The 22,529-nt window shown below is 41.8% G+C and overlaps 1 protein-coding gene across 1 annotated transcript in view; it reads right to left on the reverse strand.

Annotated features, from left to right (window-relative positions):
• The window catches only part of LOC124716956 (BTB/POZ domain-containing protein 9), a 125,597-nt gene that overhangs the window by 75,963 nt on the left and 27,105 nt on the right, over positions 1-22,529 (reverse strand). The window contains exons 2-3 of the mRNA XM_047243550.1: positions 16,606-16,815; positions 6,702-6,831 (exon numbers count right to left, since the gene is read on the reverse strand). Of these exons, the coding sequence (XP_047099506.1) occupies positions 6,702-6,831; positions 16,606-16,790 (315 nt within the window). The 5' untranslated portion in view covers positions 16,791-16,815. The remainder of the gene's footprint in view (positions 1-6,701; positions 6,832-16,605; positions 16,816-22,529) is intronic.

Here is a 22,529-nt window from a genome sequence, read left to right on the forward strand (position 1 = left end):
CTGAATAGAATTGGGGAGAAAAGGAATTTGTGGCATAACTTGACTAGAAGACAGGATAGGTTGGCAGCACATGTTCTGAGGCATCAAGGGATCACCAATTTAGTACTGGAGGACAGCGTGTAGGGTAAAAAACGTAGAGGGAGGCCAAGACATGAATACACTAAGCAGATTCAGAAGGATGTAGGTTGCAGTAGGTACTTGGAGACAAAGAAACTTGTGCAGGATCGTGTAGCATGGAAAGCTGCATCAAACCAGTCTCTGGACTGAAGAACACAGTGAAAGGTATTCAACAGGAACAGAAAAAAGTAAGGACAGAAACGAGACTATAAACATATATTCCTTATCCTGAGAGCTACCAATTCTTTTCTTTCTTTCTTTTTCTTTCTCATCTCTACGCATTTTACACTTTATGAAAATGTTCGTAAAACATGCAACTTTGTTTAACCCCTCAACATAAAACCCGAAGTTAAGTTACTTAATATTTGACAGAAACTTAAAATCCCAAGTATACTCGGGCAACCTAGGAACAGACCTTCAAAAAAAACAAAACCGCACTTACATCTATTTCATGCCAATAGTAAAGTGTCTGTCCACTAAAGAGGAACCAGTGCCACATATGTAGCCTGGCTGTTGAGGTAGTTGGCACTAGATATTGCCTTTACTGTGTGCAGCTTTGGATAGTCAACAACAAAACAGAAACTTTCAGACTCTCTCTATTGTTGCTTGGCAACGCTTTCAAAGAAAACGATGGCTGTAATGCTCCGAGTTTCACACTGAATTCAGTGGCTCAGAAAGTGAAGAAGAATGTGATGTTACTTCCTTAGAGACAAAGTGATAACAGTTCATCAGCTGACTGAAAAGTGCTGAACAGTAGTAGGACATGAATGCACCCACTGTGCTCCGCCCAGCTACTCCGAGATTTATGTTCACAGAAAACTGTTGTGAAATACGTAGTTAAACTTCGTGGCTCCACCAAAACTAAAAAATGACTGGGTTTTTGGATTTTAGTCTAAGTCCAGTGCAAGAGTATACTCAGGATTTTATTATTGGTGCTCTTCAAAATTTTATAACTAATTATTTTGAGCTTTAAAAGATGTCTTTATACGTCTGCATGTAATGTCATTTACTATACGATGTTTCTCATTAATAAAAACTACTGTTTTGTGGAACATCATCGGCCGGAAATCAAACCTGGATAGCCCACACGGCAGCAAGCATTCTACCACAGAGCCGTGTGGCCTTTAAAAAAATCGTTCTGGTTTTAGCAAGATAAAGATGGCCAGAAATCAGATTCAATTTTCTTGGTAATTTTTGGGGTTGCATCAAACTGCTTTGGGCAACTGAAACTGTGTTTCGAGCTTCCCGTATCATAAGTATAAAAAGAAACTAGCTGTTATCCACAATTGCCTTCAAGTATCAGTAGTTTTGTTGCAATGAGAGATGGTCAGTAAGAAGCTATTGTACGTGAAATAATGTCAGCTACTCTAACACGCCTTCCTGTTTCATAAGCAAAATTGCAAAGTTGCCCTACTATGCATATGTTCAATATCCCTTATCAGTCATACTTGGTATGGGTCCCAAACACTTGAGCAATATTGTAAATTCGGATGCACAAGTTATTTATGAGCCATGTCCTCTACAGGATGATTGCATTTCTCCAGTTCTCCACCAATGAATCTTTGACTGAGCCTATGTACCATTGCATTTTATATCCCTGCAAGTAGTTACACCCATTATTTCTACTAGTTGATTGATTCCAGTAGAGAATATTGTAGTCACAGAAAACAATTTCTTCTTGTGAAGTGCATAATTTCACATTTCTACATATTTAAAGCAAGTTGTGAATCATTGCACCACTTTTAAATCTGATCAAGATCCACCTGAATATTTCTGCAACTTTCTTCTGTAAATACTTCATTATATATAATAATACTACATGCAAAAACTGTGAGACTACTATTACTATTTACTGTCATGTCATTAATACACAACACGACCTGCAAGTGTCCCAACACACTTTATTGAGGAATGCCTGAAGTTACTTCTGCTTATGTTGCTGTCTCTACATCCAAGATAACATGCTGCATTCTGCCTACCAGGAAATCCTCCACCACATCATAAATTTTATTTGATACTCCAATAAGCATACTTTTGTCAAAAAACAACGTGGTCAAGAAATACTGCATTCATCTCATTGCCTGACTCCATGGCTTTCAGGAACGTATGTGAGAAAAGTCCAAGTCGAGTTCCACACGGTTGACATTTTCAGAATCCGTGCTGGTTGGCTTGGAGCAGGTCAGTCTATTGTGAATAGCTCATTACGTTTGAACATAGAATATAGTCTAGGACCCTACAACAGATGGACACTGATAAGATTGGACAGCAGTTTTGTGACCACTTCTGCCGCTCTTCTAGTAGACCGGAGAGACCTGAGCATTTCCCAAACTCTGAGCACAGTTATTAAGGGATCTATCTACTATGAGGCTTGTTTGATAAGTCTGGTTAAAAAAGCAAGAAAAAAATGTTTGTTTTGTAAACAACTCACCTTACTTCTCTACAGTCTTCTTTGAGGGATATACACTTGTTCCAGGGATTTTCCAACTATTTCACCCCATCAGAAAAATAGATTCTGTCAAACCCAGCAAAATACTTGTTAACTTACTGCCACTTCATCATTTGACGAAACTTTCTTCCCAGCAAACAACAGTTTCAGGAAGAAGTCACTTGGGGCTATGTCTAGTGAATAGGATGGACGAGGAACCAATTCAAAGCCAAATTGACGTACTTTCCCCACTGTTATCACTGATGTGTGGGATGGTGCATTATCCTGGTGAAAGAACTTTTTTGCGTGCCAACCTTGATCTTTTTTTCAGTCAACCCAAGTACCAAACAATCCAACAAAGAAATGTAATAGGGTCAAGTTATATTTCTGCCTTTTTTCCAAGTAGTCTATGAGAATTATTCCTTGGGAATCCCAAAAAGCAGTGGCCATCACCTTATCAGCTGACAAAACAGTTCTTGCTGTCTTCAGTGCACTTTCATCAGACTTCCTCTATTGTTTTGACTGGCATTTAATGATGGATCGAGGTTTCATCACGAGTCACAAATTGGCAAAAAAGTCTTGCAGATTGCAGTTAAACATCGCCAGACATTTGTAATGAAATGTTGTGACATTTGTGCTTTTTGTCTACTGTGAACGATTACAGCATCCGCCTCGTACACACAACTTCTTCACAGCCAATTCTCTGCATAGGATATTATGCAATCGATCAATTGATCTCAGCTATCTCAATAATTCGGAGGTCTTACATTACCACAACATTTTGTCCACGACTTCGTGGTGACTTTCAATTGGACAGCCGGATCGTGCTTGTCTGATCACATTTAAATTCATTACTCCAAAAGTAAATGGTCTTCAATGATGGTGCAAAGTCCACATGAATTTCATCCAATTCTCTTTCCATCTGTGTGGCAGTCCAACCCTTAAGATGAAAATGTTTAATAACTGCAGCAAACTGTTTCCCCATTTTGAGCTGCAGTTGGCACTAACCAATTCAGACAGCTGTCAACAATAAACTGTACACTTTACATAGTGAAATACTTTATGTGATCCTTGGAATAAACAAGCTTACCAATCATGACGGCACAATAAAACCGTTGTTCTCTCTGATGGAAATTTATCAGACTTATCTAACCACCCTTGTAAATATAATGATTAACACAGCAGCTTACTTAGCTGCAAATTCTGTAGAGCATCTGAGAGGGATTCTACTGGGTCCTAGAGTATTGATTATTTTAAAAAATTTTAACTGTTTCACAATGCCACTGGTAATAATACCTGTATCACTCATCTATGCAGTGGTCCAAGCAGTAACCTAAGGCACTACAGATGTATCTTGCAAAGTAAAGCAACATTCTGGAAACCAACTTCAACATTTCTACTTTTGCTTTGCTCCCCCAAATTCAGTTCCTGTGCCACCCACAAGTGATTGGACACTATCTTAGGTGCCTTAAGGATGAGCCAAGAAATGCTAGTTACAGTGCTACAGCTGAAGTTTAGAGGTGTTGCTTCTACCAAATACATCTCTTCTGAACTTCCATTAGGCTCAGTAAGATGAGCCTGGAGGAGTCGTTCTGATTTTCTTATTCTTTTGCTTATAATAAAAGAGAATCTACAGAATGGTTGAGACTTCATGCTCAAATCCCTGTTTCTGTGTGTCTATATTGTACTTTGATGAGTCCTTGATGCTTGCCAGTAATACTGTAAATTCTATCCACCGCAGTAAAGGCATGCAAAGTATGTAAATATCTTGCTGGAGTGCACCAGAATATGGTAACAAGTGTCATCACTTAGTAAGAACTTTGTGATTACATTAAATAAGGCTTTCACAAAACCAATGTTAAACTATTGTCTCAATCACTTATTTACAGTGTAAAAAACACTTATTTTTATAACAATAACCTCTTATCTATTAAAGATAAAATCAGATGCCACCAAATGTGTTGCTAGTTTCAATTCCTAACCATTTCCTCACTGACTAATGGCATTTGCACGATAAAGTGTGTTAGTTGCAAGTTTCTTTTTATTTCTTATGTGTACATCAACAGTTTTCACAACCCATGCATTTAAACATGAAAAAATGTTCACTTTAAGACATAAGTGAAAAATATAAAAGAAGCTGTAGGACTCTCTGATTTTCAAATATCTGATTACACTGGTGACTTCTCCACTGCCGCATAATGGACAAAATACTGGAGTATGGAATACCAGACCAGCTGTGTGATTGATGGAAGAGTTTATAGCACAAAGATCATCATATTATTCTCAATGGAGAGAAGTCTTCAGATATAAACTTAACTTTGGGCGTATCACAAAGGAGTGGTATAGGCCCATGACTCTTCACAATATATATAAATTACATGGTGGACAACACTGGAATCCCTGTGAAGCTTTCTGTGGATGATGCTTTTATATACAGAGAAGTTGCAATGCTAGAAAATTGTAGCAAAATGCAGAAAGACCTGTAGACGACCAGTGGTTTGTGCAGGGAGTGGCAACTGACACTTAACGCAAACAAATGTGATGTATTGTATATACCCAGATGGAGACCAACCATTGTACAATTACACAATTGCAGAATGATCATTGGAAGCAGTTACTTCTACGATCCATCTAAGAGTATGCATACGGAGCAATGAAAAGTAGAACGATCGGATAAAACTAATCGCAGGGAAGGCAGATGCCAGACAGATTCGCTGGAAAAAATCCTCAGGAAATACAGCCCGCCAAGAAAGGAAGTAGCTCACAATTTTTGTGGGACCAATACTTGAATAACGCTCGTCAGTATGGAATCTGTACCAGTTTTCCAGGTTCATTTAATAACCACAAAAGCGAGTGGTAGATGCTGCAAGAGAGGCACTCTGCATAAAGGTATGGTTTACAGTAAAAGTTCTGAGATCATACTTTCCTAGAAGAGTCAACAAGCATATTGCTTCCTCCTACGCATATCTCATGAAAAGATCATGAAGATAAAATAGGGAGAGATGAGGCCCCACAGAGGCTTACCAGCGATCTTTCTTCCCATGAACCATTTGTGACTAACAGAAAATGGAGAACTGACAGCAGTACACAAAGTACCCTCCAACACACACCGCACAATAGTTGGAACTCGGTGCAAATTTATTGTGCACAAGTACAAAATGAATAAAAATTAATCAAAATCAACTACTGCACTTCCAAATAGTGTGCCAGAGCATACACACAGTGTTGTGAACAATGGGGAAGGCACCGAATGCCACTGGCATCGCCATCTGTGTGTGCCACCTGTCGCCAAAATCCCATGAGGATATCTGACCTGTTTCCAAATCATCTCCCACACAACGGTTTCATCAGTTGTGGAATGAGGTCGAAGTTTTCATGGACTGAGGTCTGGTGAGTAGGCTGGGTGAAAGAGGATACATGTTGTAGCACGGCCAACCTCCTATTGAATGTTTCAGGTGCCGGTACTGAGCCAGACTCACACGAGGTTGCAATCTGTCAGATGATTTCAGTAAAGTTGGCTGCGTGCTTTCGAAAGTACTGCGATAATGGTGAGACCGTACATTCACAACATACCATAGTTGCTACGATTTACGGAATGACCTTCGCATACTGCCTTGCAAATACTCTGCAGTCCATTCAAAATGCACACACACATCTCACTCATAGTTCCACCATTCGCATCTTCCACTTTTAAGTTCTGTCATGAGACCTGAAAATCCTCTAAGAGATTGAACGAGGTTCTCCTATAGATCAAATTGTACGCTCCCTTCAAGCGCACAAACAAAATTACTCAGCAGTGATGGCATACAACTGTATGCATGAGTTGGAGGCAGTTATTAAATTAACAGTTTTCTATAATTAATAGCTCATCAAATGCATAATTACAGAGACAGTCTGTAACTTAAAGAACAAGATAAAGGCGTACCACTTTCTGCAGAATACTCTACGGATAATTTAAGTAGAACATACAGTAAAAAGTTTTATGAAAATATCTAGGGTTAGGGAGTGGGTAGTGGGAGGTTTGGTATGGGGGGGGGGGCATGTGTGTATGCGCATGCCAGGACCAGGGTAAGGAATGAGAAAAGACTAGAAGGAAAGATTCACAAACTTCATGGTAAAAAGCAAAGCACAAACAAATGCTACAAAAGTTTTATCATACCTTTTGGTTTGCCAGGGACATATGACCAGTGTAGATGTACTTGAGGAGGCTCTTAAAAGCACTTAATGAGGTTCCCTTAAGCTCAATTTCTGATTGCTGTGATTCTCGAAGTCCACCAAAAAGCATAGCTCTGCAATTAGAAAAAACACCTATTACTTTATCAAGGTACTATAGAGAAAAGTATCATTAACAGCAAAGGTGACACAAGTGATCATAGTAGAGTGTGAATGTTTACTATTGTCCACAGCTCGTCAATTGTGCTTATGGGGGCATTGGCAATACCGTAGCAGAGGGAGGGCAGCACGAATCGGCAAACAACATAATTACATTTTGTTCCACACAACAGAGTCATATTTATCTACAACAATGATGGAAACTGAAGAAATTAATTAAACTAGTGACAATCTAAGAAGGGGAAAGTAAGCTGAAGACTTGAATAACTTTGTGACTAAGGTAGTCCATGCAGCTATGTTAGCTGTGGTGGTGTCACGACTAACATACCTGCCTAGAAAGCAAGAAGACTCAGTTTCAAGCCCAAGCAACAGCACAAATTTTAAATCATTTCGTCAGCTTCCATCATTATCATAGAGCAAATAACAGTTCAGCTAATCAACATTCACATAATTGATGCTCTACTATAACATCTTTACACTGACTAATTCTATAGAGTGTGACATTTTCCCCCTCATCCTGTCTCCCCGTACCAATGAACCACGCTGCCCCAACTATTGAAAAGCTGCACACTTAAATGCTACTGACCACTTTTCCAAGAGTCAATAACAATGGGTAATAAGTTTACAGTGGTCCGTTCTTCACACACTAAGTAGATGGTGATATTCTGACACAGAAAACTGAAAATTCCAATCCCATTTTCACTTTGATGATCAATGATACCACTTATCCGAAATCTCTAGCAACTTCTGTTTCTTGCCAAAAACATGGCGAGCTTATAATTTCTTGGCACCAAAAAAGCTTTGTCTTAAACATTTAGCAGTACAAAAACTATGATTCAAGTTTCTGAAGACCTGCAAAGAAATAACCATGCCACAATGCCACCTGCCACTACTACTTTATCAGACTGCTTAATGCATTATCAGCAACACGGACAAGTTGTAAAATGAAAGCAAGAACTGTTTACAAATATCGTGATTGTGGCAATTTTGTGAGAGTCACACGTCTTCTTCATCTAATGGCAAGCCACTAGCAATCATAGTTGGTTGGTTTAAAGGCAGGAGAAGGGACCAAACTACGAGGTCATCAGTCCCTAGTTCCTAATAAAACAATGCCACAAGTGTGAGAATAAAATGGACAAAACATATAACACAAAACGGAAAGAAAGGAAAAGCCATAAGAATGAAGGGAAGGCAACAAACACTAAAAGGAACAAAAGAGAACAAGAAAACAACAGAGACGCTAGAAACAGAAGAGAGTAAAACACGAAGGCAGATTACAGTGGTTGGCCAACCACGAGAATAAAAAGGGCAAGCCAGCCACTCTGCAGCACATTAAAACCTCCACCCTAAAAGCACTAGGATGGAGAAGACATATGGACAAAGGACATGCACTAAAAACTACACAGAAGTATAAAACCCACTCCCACAGATAAAACGTAAAACTAAAGGTGCTGTGGAGGCGTTTTCGCCCACCACCAAAGGCAGGGTGCTGGGAAGTTAAAAGTCTGCCGCACAGCGGCTAAAAGTGGGCAGTCGAGCAAGAGGTGGACGACTGTCATTTGGGAGCCACAGCGACACTGAGATGGGTCCTCGTAATGGAGTAGGTAACCATGCGTTAGCCATGTATCACCAACGCAGAGCCGGCAGAGGACAACTGATTCCCTGCGAGAGGCCTGCATGGAAGACTTCCACACATACACAGTCTCCTTAACGACACACAGTTTGTTGTGCGTGCTGTTATGCCATTCCGTCTCCCAAAGCCGGAAAACCCTGCGGTGTAAGATAGAACACAGGTCAGCTTCGGAGATGCCTATCTCCAGAAGCAGTTTCTGCATCACCTGTTTGGCCAGCCTGTCGGCAAGTTCGTTTCTGATGATTCTGGCATGCCCTGGGGTCCACACACACACCACGGAACAGCAGGACTGTTACCGAGCATAGATGGACTCCTGAACGGACACTACCAGAGGGTGGCGAAAGTAGCACTGGTTGACAGCTTGTAAGCTGCTCAGTGAGTCAGAACACAGGATAAATGACTCGCCAGGGCATGAGCAGATGTACTCAAGAGCACGAGATATGGCCACCAGCTCTGTAGTGAAAGCACTGCAGCCAACTGGCAAGGAGTGCTGCTCAATACGTCCTCCATGAACATGTGCAAAGCCTATGTGACCATCAGCCATTGAGCCGTCAGTGTAAACCACTTCAGACCCCCAGAAAAGGTCAAGAATCGAGAGGAAGTTACAGCGGCAGGGTTAACGGAGTCCTTAGGCCCATGCAAAAGGTCCAGATGAAGCTGCGGCCGAGGCGAACACCATGGAGGTGTACGTGAACGGACTGCAAGTAGAGGTGGTATAGGGAAGGACTCCAGTTCAGAGAGAAGGAACTGCACGCAAACCACAATCGTTAGCCCCCATTTTGGGCTGTCAACGCAGGAGATGGACTGCCGTGGGAGATGGTAATTCGGATGCTCAGGGGAACTATGAATGTGTGCTGCGTAACTGGCGAGCAGTTGCACACGTCTGGTCTGCAGTGGAGGGAAACCAGCCTCCACCAGTACACTGGTCACCAGACTCGTCCTAAAAGCTCCAGTCGCTAATCGAACCCCACAGTGGTGCACAGGGTCGAGTAAATGCAATACTGAAGGCGCTGTCTAACCATAAACCACACTCCCATAGTCAATTCAGGATTGGACAAGGGTTCCGTAGAGCTGTAGCAGTGTACAGCGATCTGCATCCCAACTGGTGTTGCCCAGGCAGTGGAGGGCATTGACGTGCTGATAGCACTTCTGCTTAAGCTGACGAAGATGAGGGAGCCAAGTCAATCGAGCATCGAAAACCGGTCCAGGAATTGATATGTCTCCACTATAACACCGCATTTACAGAGTGGGAGCTCCTTAGTGTCCTTGCACATTGCCCTGACACAGCTCCTGGGCCTGATCGCATCCACAGCCAGATGATTAAACATCTCTCATCTGACTGCAAGCGACATCGTCTCATCTTCAGCCGGATCTGGTGCGATGGCGTCTTTCCATTGCAGTGGCAGGAGAACACCATCATTCCGGTGCTGCTCAAACCCAGTAAAAACCTGCTTGATGTGGATAGCTATCAGCCCATCAGCCTCACCAACATTATTTGTAAGCTGCTGGGACGTATAGTATGTCGGCAGTTGGATTGGGTCCTGGAGTCACGTGGCTTAGTGGCTCCATGACAGGGTGGCTTCCGCCAGGGTCGCTCTACTACTGATAATCTTGTATCCATCAAGTCTGCCATCCAAATAGCCTTTTCCAGGTGGCAACACTTGATTGCCGTCTTTTTTTACTTATGCAATGCATACGACACGACTTGGTGACATCATATTCTTGCCACATCGTATGAGTGGGGTCTCTGAGGACCACTCCCGATTTTTATCCAAAACTTCCTGTCGCTCCGTACTTTCGTGTCCAAGTTGATGACTCCCATGACTGCGCCTCGTGGATGGCTCCCTGGAGGCGCCACAGCACTGGAGCGACAGTACGAAATGCAGAAGTTGTCTGCATACAGAGAAGGTGAGACAGAGGGCCCAACAGCTGCTGCTAGACCGTTAATGGCCACTAAAAATAGAGACACACTCAATACAGAGCCCTGCAGGACTCCATTCTCCTGGATATAGATAGAAGTATGGGAGTCATCAACTTGGACACGAAAGTACGGAGCGACAGGAAGTTTTGGATAAAAATCGGGAGTGGTCCCCAGAGACCCCACTCATACAATGTGGCAAGAATATGATGTCACCAAGTCGTGTAGTATGCTTTACATAAGTAAAAAAAGACAGCAATCAAGTGTTGCCACCTGGAAAAGGCTATTTGGATGGCAGACTTGATGGATACAAGATTATCAGTAGTAGAGCGACCCTGGCGGAAGCCACCCTGTCATGGAGCCACTAAGCCACGTGACTCCAGGACCCAATCCAACTGCCGACATACTATACGTCCCAGCAGCTTACAAATAATGTTGGTGAGGCTGATGGGCCGATAGCTATCCACATCAAGCAGGTTTTTACTGGGTTTGAGCAGCACCGGAATGATGGTGTTCTCCTGCCACTGCAATGGAAAGACGCCATCGCACCAGATCCGGCTGAAGATGAGACGATGTCGCTTGCAGTCAGATGAGAGATGTTTAATCATCTGGCTGTGGATGCGATCAGGCCCAGGAGCTGCGTCGGGGCAATGTGCAAGGACACTAAGGAGCTCCCACTCTGTAAATGCGGCGTTATAGGATTCACTGCAGCGTGTAGTCAATGTGAGGACGTTCCCTTCCAGCCGCCATTTGAGTCTGCGAAAGGTTGGGGGGTAATTCTCCGATGCAGAGGCTCGAGCAAAGTTCTCAAAGCGCTCGGCAATCGCATTTGCATCAGTACATAACTGGCCATTTATGGTAACACCGGGGACAGCTGTTGGAGTCTGGTACCCGAAAAGACATTTGATCTTTGCCCAGACTTGGGAAGGTGACGTGTGGCACCCAGTGGTGGAGATGTACCTCTCCCAACACTCCTCCTTCCGTTGTTTGATAAGGTAGTGAACACGGGCACGGAGCCATTTAAAGGCTGTGAGGTGCTGCAGGGGAGGGTGCTCCTTACGCCGCTGTAATGCTCGCCGACACTCCTTAATTGCTTCACCTCCGGTGACTACCAAGGGACTGCCTTACGCCTCAGGCACCCTAAAGAGCAAGGGATTATGTTTTCTGCCGCAGAAACAATTGTGCTAGTCACCTGCTCAACCATCACAGCGATGTTACCATGTGGGGGAGATTCAGCGGTGACAGTAGAGGTGAAAGTTCCCCAGTCCGCCTTGTTCAAAGCCTATCTGGACAGGCGTCCGTGTGCCTGACCTTGGGACAGTGACAGGAAGATGGGGAAGTGATCACTACCACACAGGTCGTCATGTGCTCTCCAGTGGATAGATGGGAGAAGTCCTGGTGTGAAAATTGATAAATCAGTGGCCGAGTAACTACCATGAGCCACACTGAAATGTGTGGCGGTCCCAGTATTTGAGAGGCAGAGGTAGAATTGCGACAGTAAAGTTTCGACATTTCTGCCTCAGCCAGTTAGCAAGATACCACCCCACAAAGGGTTATGGGCATTAAAATCTCCCATAAGTAGGAAAGGTTTAGGGAGTTGATCAATCAGTGAGCTAATACATTCAGGGGTACGGCACCATCTGGAGGAAGATATACATTGCAGACAGTTATTTCCTGCAGTGTCCTTATTCTGACAGCCACAGCTTCAAGAGGGGTTTGAAGGGGCACATGTTCACTACAGACAGAGTTTAGGCCATAAACACAAACTCCACATGACACTTTTATTATAGTCGCTACGGTTCCTGTAATATCCCTTGTAGCCACGGAGGGCAGGGGTCCGCATTGCTGGGAACCAGGTTTGCTGGAGGGCAATGCGGATAGCAGGTGTAAAGCTCAACAGTTGCCGTAGCTCAGCCAGGCGGTGGAAAAAACCGCCGCAATTTTACTGGAGGATGACATCGTGAGACTGGGAAGGCATGGAACATTCAATGAGGCAGTTTACACCTCACAGTCACCTGCAGCCACCGATTTATTGCCTGAGCAGTCTATATCCATTGTGCCTGAGGGCCTGGCGAGATCTAGGTTCTCAGCAGACACCAAAATCTGCACCCCATTCTCAGCCGCAGAGCTTGTAGGTAGTGGTGGTGTGGGTGCCACTGCAATTTCCTTGGTCTTAGCGGTTTTCTTTTTGATTTCTTTTTTGGACAAGGCTCTGTGAGTTTCCCTGGCTGGGAGGACTTCACTGGCTCAGTCTCTGGGACTGAGGATGAGTGTGAAGCCCTATGACCAGCTGCTTTTGGGCTCTTCAGCCACTGGCGGTGATTGTCTTTCCCACTAGAAGAAACATGGGAAGGTTCCCAATGGACCCGTTCCTAGCGAGAGAAGCCAAAGAAGACTTATGCTGCTCCGGCTTAGAAGTGTGGACTGACGCCCCCATGGTTAGGAGAGGGTGGGGGGTGTTGATCCCAAAGTAGGTGGTGCAGGAGCAACAGGGAGGGAAATGGTCCCCGCCATCAAGGGGGCAGGTGTAGTCTTCCGGCTCTGAGAGGTGACCCGAGACGGCGGAGCTGATGGTGCCAGAACTGTTGTAGCAATGGCGTAAGACGATCTCATATGCAGAGGATGCAGGCGTTCAACTCAGTGTAGGTCAGTTTGTCCAGCGTCTTGTACTCCATGATTTTCCTTTCCTTCTGGAGAATCAAGCAGTGAGGCGAGCAAGACGAATGGTGCTCTCCGCAGTTGACACAGATGGGAGACGGGGTACATGGAGTATTGGGATGTGATGGGCGTCCATAATCTCGGCGTGTGACGCTGGAAGTACAGTGGGAAGATATACGGCCAACTTCCAGCACTTAAAAGCACCGCATCAGGTGAAGGATATAGGGTTTTACGTCACATCACCTTCACCTTCTCGAGCAACGTATCACCCTCAAAGGCAGAGATGAAGGCACCGGTGGCAACCTGATTGTCCTTTGGACACCGGTGGACACACCGGACGAAATGTACACCTCACCACTCTAAATTGGAGCGCAACTCATCGTCTGACTGCAAAAGGTCTCTGTGAAATATGATACCCTGGACCATATTTAAGGTCTTATGGGGCGTGACGGTTACAGGAACATCCCCCAGCTTGTCACAAGCGAGTAACTCCCATACTGGGCAGAGGATGCTGTTTTGATGAAGACTGACCCAGATCTGATTTTGGACATGCCCTCCAACTCCCCGAACTTGTCCTCTAAATGCTCAACAAAAAACTGAAGCCTCATCGTCATGTAAGATTTCCCATCAGCTCTCGAACATACAAGGTACTGGGGCGAATAAGATCCACTGCCATCCTTAGCCTGACATTCCTCCCATTGTGTGGCCAGGGAGGGGAACGATTTGGGTTTGTACTTCTGTGCACTGGATCGAGCTGATGATCGCTTAGAGACTGCTGGTGTTTCACCACCAGCAAGAGATGATGGACTATGCTTCATCGCGTGTCATCCTCCCTGACCCACTCTGACCAGGGGCCCTCCCCACGGGCTGCCATCCAGCCGCATCAAAGGCTACCTGGCAGGATGGCCATTGCCTGGAGCCCTGATGCCCCAGGGGGATGGGCATCTACCCCTTGGCATACATAGGGAGTTAACGTCGCAGGCATCAGCAGAGGCTACAACCAACAAGGTACATGGCGGCCCCACCACAACAGACTGGCTACCATGTTGGATATCAGGTGGAAAGTAGTCCATGGTCATCGCCAACGCAGAAATAGTCACTGCATAGTGCATGGTGGAAAATGCACCCAGGAAAGTGTCCTCGCCCAAGAGATGGAGAATGGGCAGGACTGCAATGTGACAACGAGAAAGTCTCAATGCATGATGGACATGATGCATCTTTTAAGGCGCCCTTCCCCAATTGGCTCGCTCTTTGGGAAAATTTTGAAGAATGGAGGTCAAACCCTACAGGGGGCCATCACACAAAGTGAAACTCCTTTTAGTCAGGAATACCTCGGGCCTACTCTAACCCCCGTACCCACAGGGACGGAAGGGGGGGGGGGGGGGGGTAGTAATTGCGTACCAAGTCGGATTGTTTCCATGAATTACTGTGAGCTTTTAAAATGTTCAAGAAGAATGATATACCCAGTCACTGTCTAAAACCAATAAAACATTCTTTTCTGAATAAACTGGTTAAAAGGTGGAACTTGCACACCTTCCTGTATATCGTGAGAGATCTGCTAAAATGATTGATCGATTGATTGACAGAATAGCCATTAAATGGTTGGAGTTTATTCACTGTTGACGCATAAAGACAAAAATACTCAGTCATATACAACTAAAAGCTGAAAATTTGTCAAGCCATTTGGGTGGGAAGGATATGCATTACAGCCATTACTTTACATTAAGTGGTTTCCATCACTTCCTCCACGTGAAAAACTCTTCAGATTGTTATCAAAGAAGAAGAAGAAGAAGAAGAAGAAGAAGAAGAAGAAGATGATGATGATGATGATTATGAGCGTCTTCACATTTTCACAGTGCAATGAATCATCCTTTACACTTCAGGTCAGCAACCACAGAAACCCCTTTTCTCCATCTGATATTTCTGCTGTATACCTTTCAGCCATCTTCCAAGTGACCCGAAAGACTGCCCAGTCTGAGGCAATAGGGTTTCTGCAGTGCCATGTTCAAATTCTAATGGACTATGAGGTTGTTTTGTCATACAAGCTCCAGGTCTTTAGTGACCGTACTAAAATATGATGAGACGAGTCTGGTTAAAATTGCTTAAAATTAAGTAAAACTACACTGAAATAAAAATGAAATAGTTTACTTGTATTTCTTTTGTTCTTATATTAGTTCTTTTGTTTAAAACAAAAGACAGAACCAACAAAGAAGTGATTAAGAGACTCTCAGGTATGTATCTGACTGGCCGATCACTAGACAAAAGAGAAGGTGAGCCAGGAACTAAGTAACACACTAAAGGCTACAATCCAGGAACTTAGGTTGGAGCCCAACTTTCATCCCATTGTTAGTTAAAATAGCCACTGTCTTCTTGGCTCAATATAAAATGTATTAAAACATGACTTACTGTCAATCATATGACGAAGATGTCAGCGGAAGCACGAAGCAGTGCGTTAATGCTGTGTGTCCTATTCAGAGCTGGACAGTGATAACTTCATCTCACTGCAGTTATCAGTATGAGGTACACCACTGCCAGATTGTTGGCTCAACCAATCACAGTTTATTTTTCCTCCTCCTGTCTTGCCAATCCTCCTCCCTCACAGTTGCATGAATTTTTCATGACATGAGAGCCTGGAGGGTTGTGGTACATAGATTCCCCAGCTACAGTGGCTAGCTTGTTTCCCCAAAAACCTCACTTGCTCTAGTACCCAGCAGACTGCTACCTGCTTCCACAGCTGTTGAAAAATAGCAGATTTCCTGTATCACTTCAATCATTTTCTCTACTTGATACATTTGCTGCAATTCATGCAGCACACTAAGGAAACCACAGCAGATGGAAAATGATTTCGTCCAATGAAGCCATATCTGCTCCAGTACCTTCAGAACCACACATAGTTCAGCACTGAAAAGTGTAAACCGACTGGGAAGTCGATACCTGGTGACGCGATTGGAATGGCCAACTGAGCAGCTAATGTCATCCCCTTGATTTCAGCTGCCTGCATATACTTTGTAAAATAAGACCTTATTTTAAATATTACAAAAAAAACTGTAAAATAATTCTCTCATGATGACAGGAAACTGGTGGAAACTGTATACAGGCCTACAGGTAGCCAAGATGTGTGCATAGCATCAAAAACATTCATAATAAAACCACATAATATTCTGAAAGAATAACCACGAATGAAGATTGATGTCCAATTGAGAACTGACCGAAATGAAACAGGTCCAATTACACAAAATGAGAAAATATTACGATTTGTAAACAAAACCACAACTGTTAATGCTTTGAACACAGTGAAACCCATCTGGTCCAAACGATTTCATACAGTCACAAAAGGCATAATAGCCCCCAAGTCAATTGTAAAACTGCAAATGTGGAAGACAAGCTTCAAAAACAAAGAAACAAATACATAAGAATTTTTATAGTACCAAGAGGATACTTTCCATCAATTTTTCGTAACACATATCTAAATTAGCAACAGTAACCATATTTCACAGTACAGTAGTTAAATATCTGCTGTACCTGAAGTAATCACTTCTCGCTGCAAGAATAACCTTATGCCCGTGGAACTTGTGCCCATCAACAGAGAGGACGACGTCGCTGTACTCATCATTCAGGTACAAGGCCCCGATATGCTCGGATAAGAAGTTCATGTGTTCGATCTCTCCAGTTGGGGCATTGGGCCCCAAGTGGTGGTGACTACTCATTGCACACAACTGCAAATTTTCTTGCCTGAAACAAATCAGTTGACATCACATGATTTAGTAAATTATCATTAGTCACACAACGAAGTTATCAGCATTAATTATTGGTTAAATAAAACACCATTACAATAAAAGTAAATAAAAACCAGTCATACCCATAAAACAAACACAACACAAATTTATTAAAAATTCCAAGAAATAGATTTCCCAAGCCACTATACAGTGCATGGCCTTTTTATCAATATTAGCATTTTTTTTTTTTTTTTTGCCCTATTCCATTTGTGCACTGATGAGGAAAAAAAAATTATCTATATGTGTGTGTTATATGCCTCAATCTGTCTTATTCCCATGACCCATACTCAAGATATAAGACTCTAGTAGCAAAACATGACAGTCTCCACTGAACACCAGTTCTTTAAATTTACTGAACAGCACTCACTGAGGACAATCTTGCCTTTCTTTCACACAGTCTCACCTACATTCCGCCGAGTGTGTCTGTTGAACTTTCACATGGGCTATGTAGAACTGTTACGATCTCCGAATTTGTTCAACCCTACTTCACTGAGACTTCAAACGCCAGAGGGATACTGCAGAATTGATTGCACAAGCATCTCTTAAGCAATTCTCTTTGCAGATGCACTGTACTTACGCAGAATCCTTCTGGCAAACCGAACGCTTCTATTTGCATTCACTACTGCAGCCTTTGCATGTCTGACCCCTACTGCAACACTTCTCAGTATTATTTTATATTTTTAAACTATGTAACATGCTCCAACCGATGATCACTTACCTTTTAACTGGCAATACAATCAGATTACTTCATTTCGTTATTGCTGTTATGATACACATTTACCCACAATTATGCTGCGATTTCTCTCTGCAGCTATCTACATCTACATGACTAATGTGTAATTCACAATTAGGTGTCTGGCAGAGGGTTCATCAAGCTATCTTCAAGCTTTTTCCCTACCATTCCATTCCCCAACAGCAAGTGGGAGATACAAACAGTTAAATCTTTCTGTGCGAGCTCTGATTACCCTTATTTTATTACAAGGATCATTTCTCCCTATATAGGTGAAATCCAACAAAATATTTTCACATTCGGAGGAGAAAACTGGCAGCTGACCCTAAATAATGAAAAGTGGTCATCCACATGAGTGCTGAAAGGAATTCGTTAAACTTCAGTTACACAATAAATCAGTCTAATCTAAAGGCCGTAAATTCAACTAAATACCTAGGAATTACAATTACAAACAACTTAAATTGAAAGGAACACACAGAAAATGTTGTGGGGAAAACTAACCAAAGACTGCATTTTATTGGCAGGACACACACAAAATGTAACAGATCTACTAAGGAGATTGCCTACACTATGGTTGTCCGTCCTCTTTTAGAATACTGCTGCACGGTGTGGGATCCTTACCAGATAGGACTGACGGAGTACATCGAAAAAGTTCATAGAAGGGCAGCACGTTTTGTATTATCGCAAAATGCGAGAGAGAGTGATACTGAAATGATACAGTATTTGGGCTGGACATCATCAAAAGAAATGTGTTTTTTGTTGCAACGGAATCTTCTCACGAAATTCCAATCACCAACTTTCTCCTCCGATTGCAAAAATACTTTGCCGACACCGACCTAGATAGGGAGAAATGACCACTATGATAAAATAAGGGAAATCAGAAATCGTACAGGGAGATATATGTGTGTGTTCTTTCTGCGCTCTATACGAGATTGGAATAATAGGGAACTGTGAAGCTGGTTTGATAAACTCTCTGCCAAGCACTTAAATGTGATTTGCAGAGTATTCGTGTAAATAGGTACATAGCAGATACAAAGTTGGTGATAGGAATTTTGTGAAAAGATACTGCCAAAAAAATAAGTGTTTTAATGTTTGCTGCTCCAACTCATGGATCATATCCGTGGCACTCTCTTCTTCCCCATTTCAGGATAATACTGCTGCCCCTTCTTTGACCCTCTTTTGTACTATCAATCCGATCTTCAGCAGATCCCACATCATGGAGCAATACTCCAGAAGGAGACAGATAAACGTATTGCAGGCAGTCTCTTGAGTAGACTTGTTGCTTTTTCCTAGTTATCTCCCAATAAGTGACAATCCCGGTTCAGTTTCTCCACAACATTATCTATGTCATTGGTCAAATTTAGATTTAAGTTTAAATTATTCATAATTTTTATCCCTAAGAATTTAGCTGAAGTTGAAGGCTTTATAAAGTGCAATTTATGGTGTAAACAAAATTTAGCAGTTTCGTTTTATTACCCATGTGGATGACTTCATTTAGAGTCAATTGCCACTTTTTCCATGATACACATACCTTATCTAAATCATTTTGCAATTAGTTTTGATCTGACGACTTTACTATATAGTAAATGATAGCATCATCTGTGAACAATCTAAGAGGGTAGCTCATATTGTCTCAAATTGTTTATGTACATCGGGACCAGCTGAGGACCTATAATACTTCCTCGGGAAACACCAGATATCACTTCTGTCTTACTCGAAGACTTTCGATCAGTTACTATAAACAGTGACCTTTCTGACATGAAATCACGAATTCAGTCGCAGAACTGAGATGGTACTCCATAGGCTTGTTGAAATGTCTGACCCATCTATGACATGTCATCGTTGAATAAACATCTATGGCCTTCTAGATCAGTTGTGTCTGTAGCACCACAAATTTTTTGAAGACATATTTTAACATTTCAAAATGTACTTGAAAATGGCTACAAGGCTGAAGTCATGATTGTGCAAAATAAATGAACAATTAACAGTCAAATGGCACAAATTTCTTTCAAAAGAATTCCTGGCCACCATAAAGTAAAGATTGTCAATAAATAGTTTTTGGCAAATCGATATTAGTAATACGGGTCTGTAATTTAGTGCATTACTATTTCCTTTCTTGAGTATTAGTGTGACCTGTGGAACTTTCCAGCCTATAGATTAGTGAGTGGTTGATTGTGATTGTTAACTGTGGTATCAGCATACTCTGAAAGGAACCTAACTGTTATGCAAACTGGGCTGAAAGCCTTGCATTCATTAAGCAATTTCAGCTGCTTCACTGCAATGAGGATGTCTACTTTTACATTACTCATGTTGACTGCTGTTCTTCTTTCAAATACTGAAACATCTTGTTTAGAAACTCCATTTTAGTGGCACGTCATCAGCAAGATTACCATTGCTATCGCACAGTGAAGTTATTGTGTCTTGTCACTGATGTGCTTTACATAGACCAATATCTCTCTGGATTTTTTTCCCACATTTCAGGAGAAGAGTTTCATTGTGGAAACTATTAAAAGCACCTTGCATTGAAGTCCATACTAAGTTTCAAGCTTCTGTAAAATATTGTTCTTTTAAATTTGGTATTTTTCTTTTCTTTGTTGCCTCTGCAACTGTGTCCTAACCTTTTTTGTATACCTTGGGGCATCAGTACCATCTATTATTCATTTATTTGGTATGTATCTTCAAATTGCCATCAATTAATATTTCTCTGGATCCAAGCCACACCTGGCATACGCTTACATAGTCAATTTGGAAGGCGCAGAGACTCACTATTAGGAAGGCGTCAAGCAAATTTTTAGCTACTTTTCTAAATAGATGAATTTTGCTTTTATTTTTCATGGATTATGGTTATGGTGTTCAGTCTTGCGAGGATAACCTTTTGGTTACTAATCCCTTTATCAGTCATCATGCTCCCTATTTGAAAAGGATTATTTGCAGCCATTCACACTTTGAGTGAGCTTCTGAACTAACTGTTCGAGATAATTTTCTGAGAAAGCATTTAGTACAATTTTTTGGACTATGTTTATGCCTTGCACTACCTTTAAACAAGTATTTTTGCCAGCTTATCGAGGTAGACTGAAGTCACAAACTCCCTGAAATGTTCAGCAACTGTTTTATCAGAGATGAGGTTCAGTAAAAGGAACCAATCATTAATTTGCTCTGGCTATCAAGTATAACCTCTATCCATACTAACTAAAAGGAACTGTTTCAGTTTCACTACTAAACTACTTCTAACAGGAATAAATGCTCCACCACCAAATGTATTTAATATATCCTTTCTGAATACCATTAGGTCATTTGCAAAAATTTCAGCTAACTTTTCTCCAGCTTCAGCCAGCTTTCATTACTTGGAACAATTTGAGATTCAGTACTCTCTATTGGCACTTGGATGTCTGGTTTTCCCCCAACAAAGCTATCACAATTTACAACTGCTGTTTGACCATAACAGCTTGATTTCACTAGTGCTGCTAGAAGCAGAAAAAATTGGGACTACTTTAAAGATATTCATTTGTCTCAGAGAGTAGCCAACATCAAACTGCCCCCCCCATACAAGAAGTATTACGAAAGCTTGTGTCCACTATCAATTGGCTTCTGTAAGCACTTGCTGAGGTGTTAACAGTAGAACAAAAACTTACTCAAGATACTTCAAGTCACTGTCGAAAGTTTATTTCAGGAAGTAGTTGCAAGTACTTGTTGCAGAAGTGCAGTTATTCTTAAAAACCAAAGCAGTCGCCATTGTTGTTGCACTATTACTAATGAATGACAATCATGACTAAACACAATAATGAAAAAGTAGGAAAAGATGTTAGAGGAGTACACATTTATGTTACCAACAAATGATATTCAATTAAGTAAAGTTAGAGGACTTCACTTACATTAAAAACACTAACGATTTCATATGCAAAATTCAAACATCTCTTGCCTATTGTACAATGAAGTATTTGATAACAGGAAACAAAAGTAGGGTGTGGTATCTCATCAAGAGACTGTCTTTTAATTACTCTTCGACTTTTGCGAGCAGTATTTATTACTTATATAAAAATGTAATGCATTTCTATTTACAGTCACATAAAAAAACACGATAAAATTTAATGACATCTGTACTGCCAATCTACTTTCCCTCCTGGTGAAAAATTGATTGATGCCTAATAAATATGATTTCAGGATTGCCAATTTAGAGTGGGTGCAACACAGGCAAATAAACTACAATGACTCAATGAGAAAGCTGAAATGTTATCTAAAATAAAAGAAAACAAACCAGTTGTGGATAAACTTTCTGAGAGCAGAGGCCACAACATAGTCTGTTTAACGCCCTACAATTGCGATCTAATTCTGATAGTGTTTGCATGGCCGAAAATAAAACAAAATTTCGTGGATAATAATGTTGCTGATGACATGTTGAAGAAAAGACTGTAGAATCTTGTTAATGCTTGTTTCCTTTCAGTTACTGTATAACACTATCAAGGTTACTGCAGGAAAGTTCAGCAGCTAGAAGGAGAGTATTGAACATGAGATGCAAGAACGAAATAGCCACCAATGAAGCTATCATCAATACCACACCCTCAAGTGGTGATCTCTAAGCAAACACAAAGGACAGTGATTTTTAGGGAACATCAATTTGACACTTCTTTCAGGCACTTAGTATATAATAAATACAATGTGCAAATAGATTGCAAAAATCAGTTTTTAACTTTCAGTTCACAGTGTCGTAAATTGTACATTCATCTATTTTCATTTTTTTATTATTTTCGATAAATAAATAATACGTAAGTAATAGGTAAAACCCCCAAGCAAGAATATGTCAACAAATTAGATGATTTCGGATCCGACGGAAGTGTCACTTCACCGGGCAATATATACATGAGTGTTGCCTAATTTGTGTTAAGCACAAAACGCATTCCCCTCACCGCGTCTCTCCCTTCCACAGCCCTAATTCGGAGGCA

This window comes from Schistocerca piceifrons, chromosome 9, assembly GCF_021461385.2.
Source record: "Schistocerca piceifrons isolate TAMUIC-IGC-003096 chromosome 9, iqSchPice1.1, whole genome shotgun sequence".
NCBI lineage: Eukaryota > Metazoa > Arthropoda > Insecta > Orthoptera > Acrididae > Schistocerca > Schistocerca piceifrons.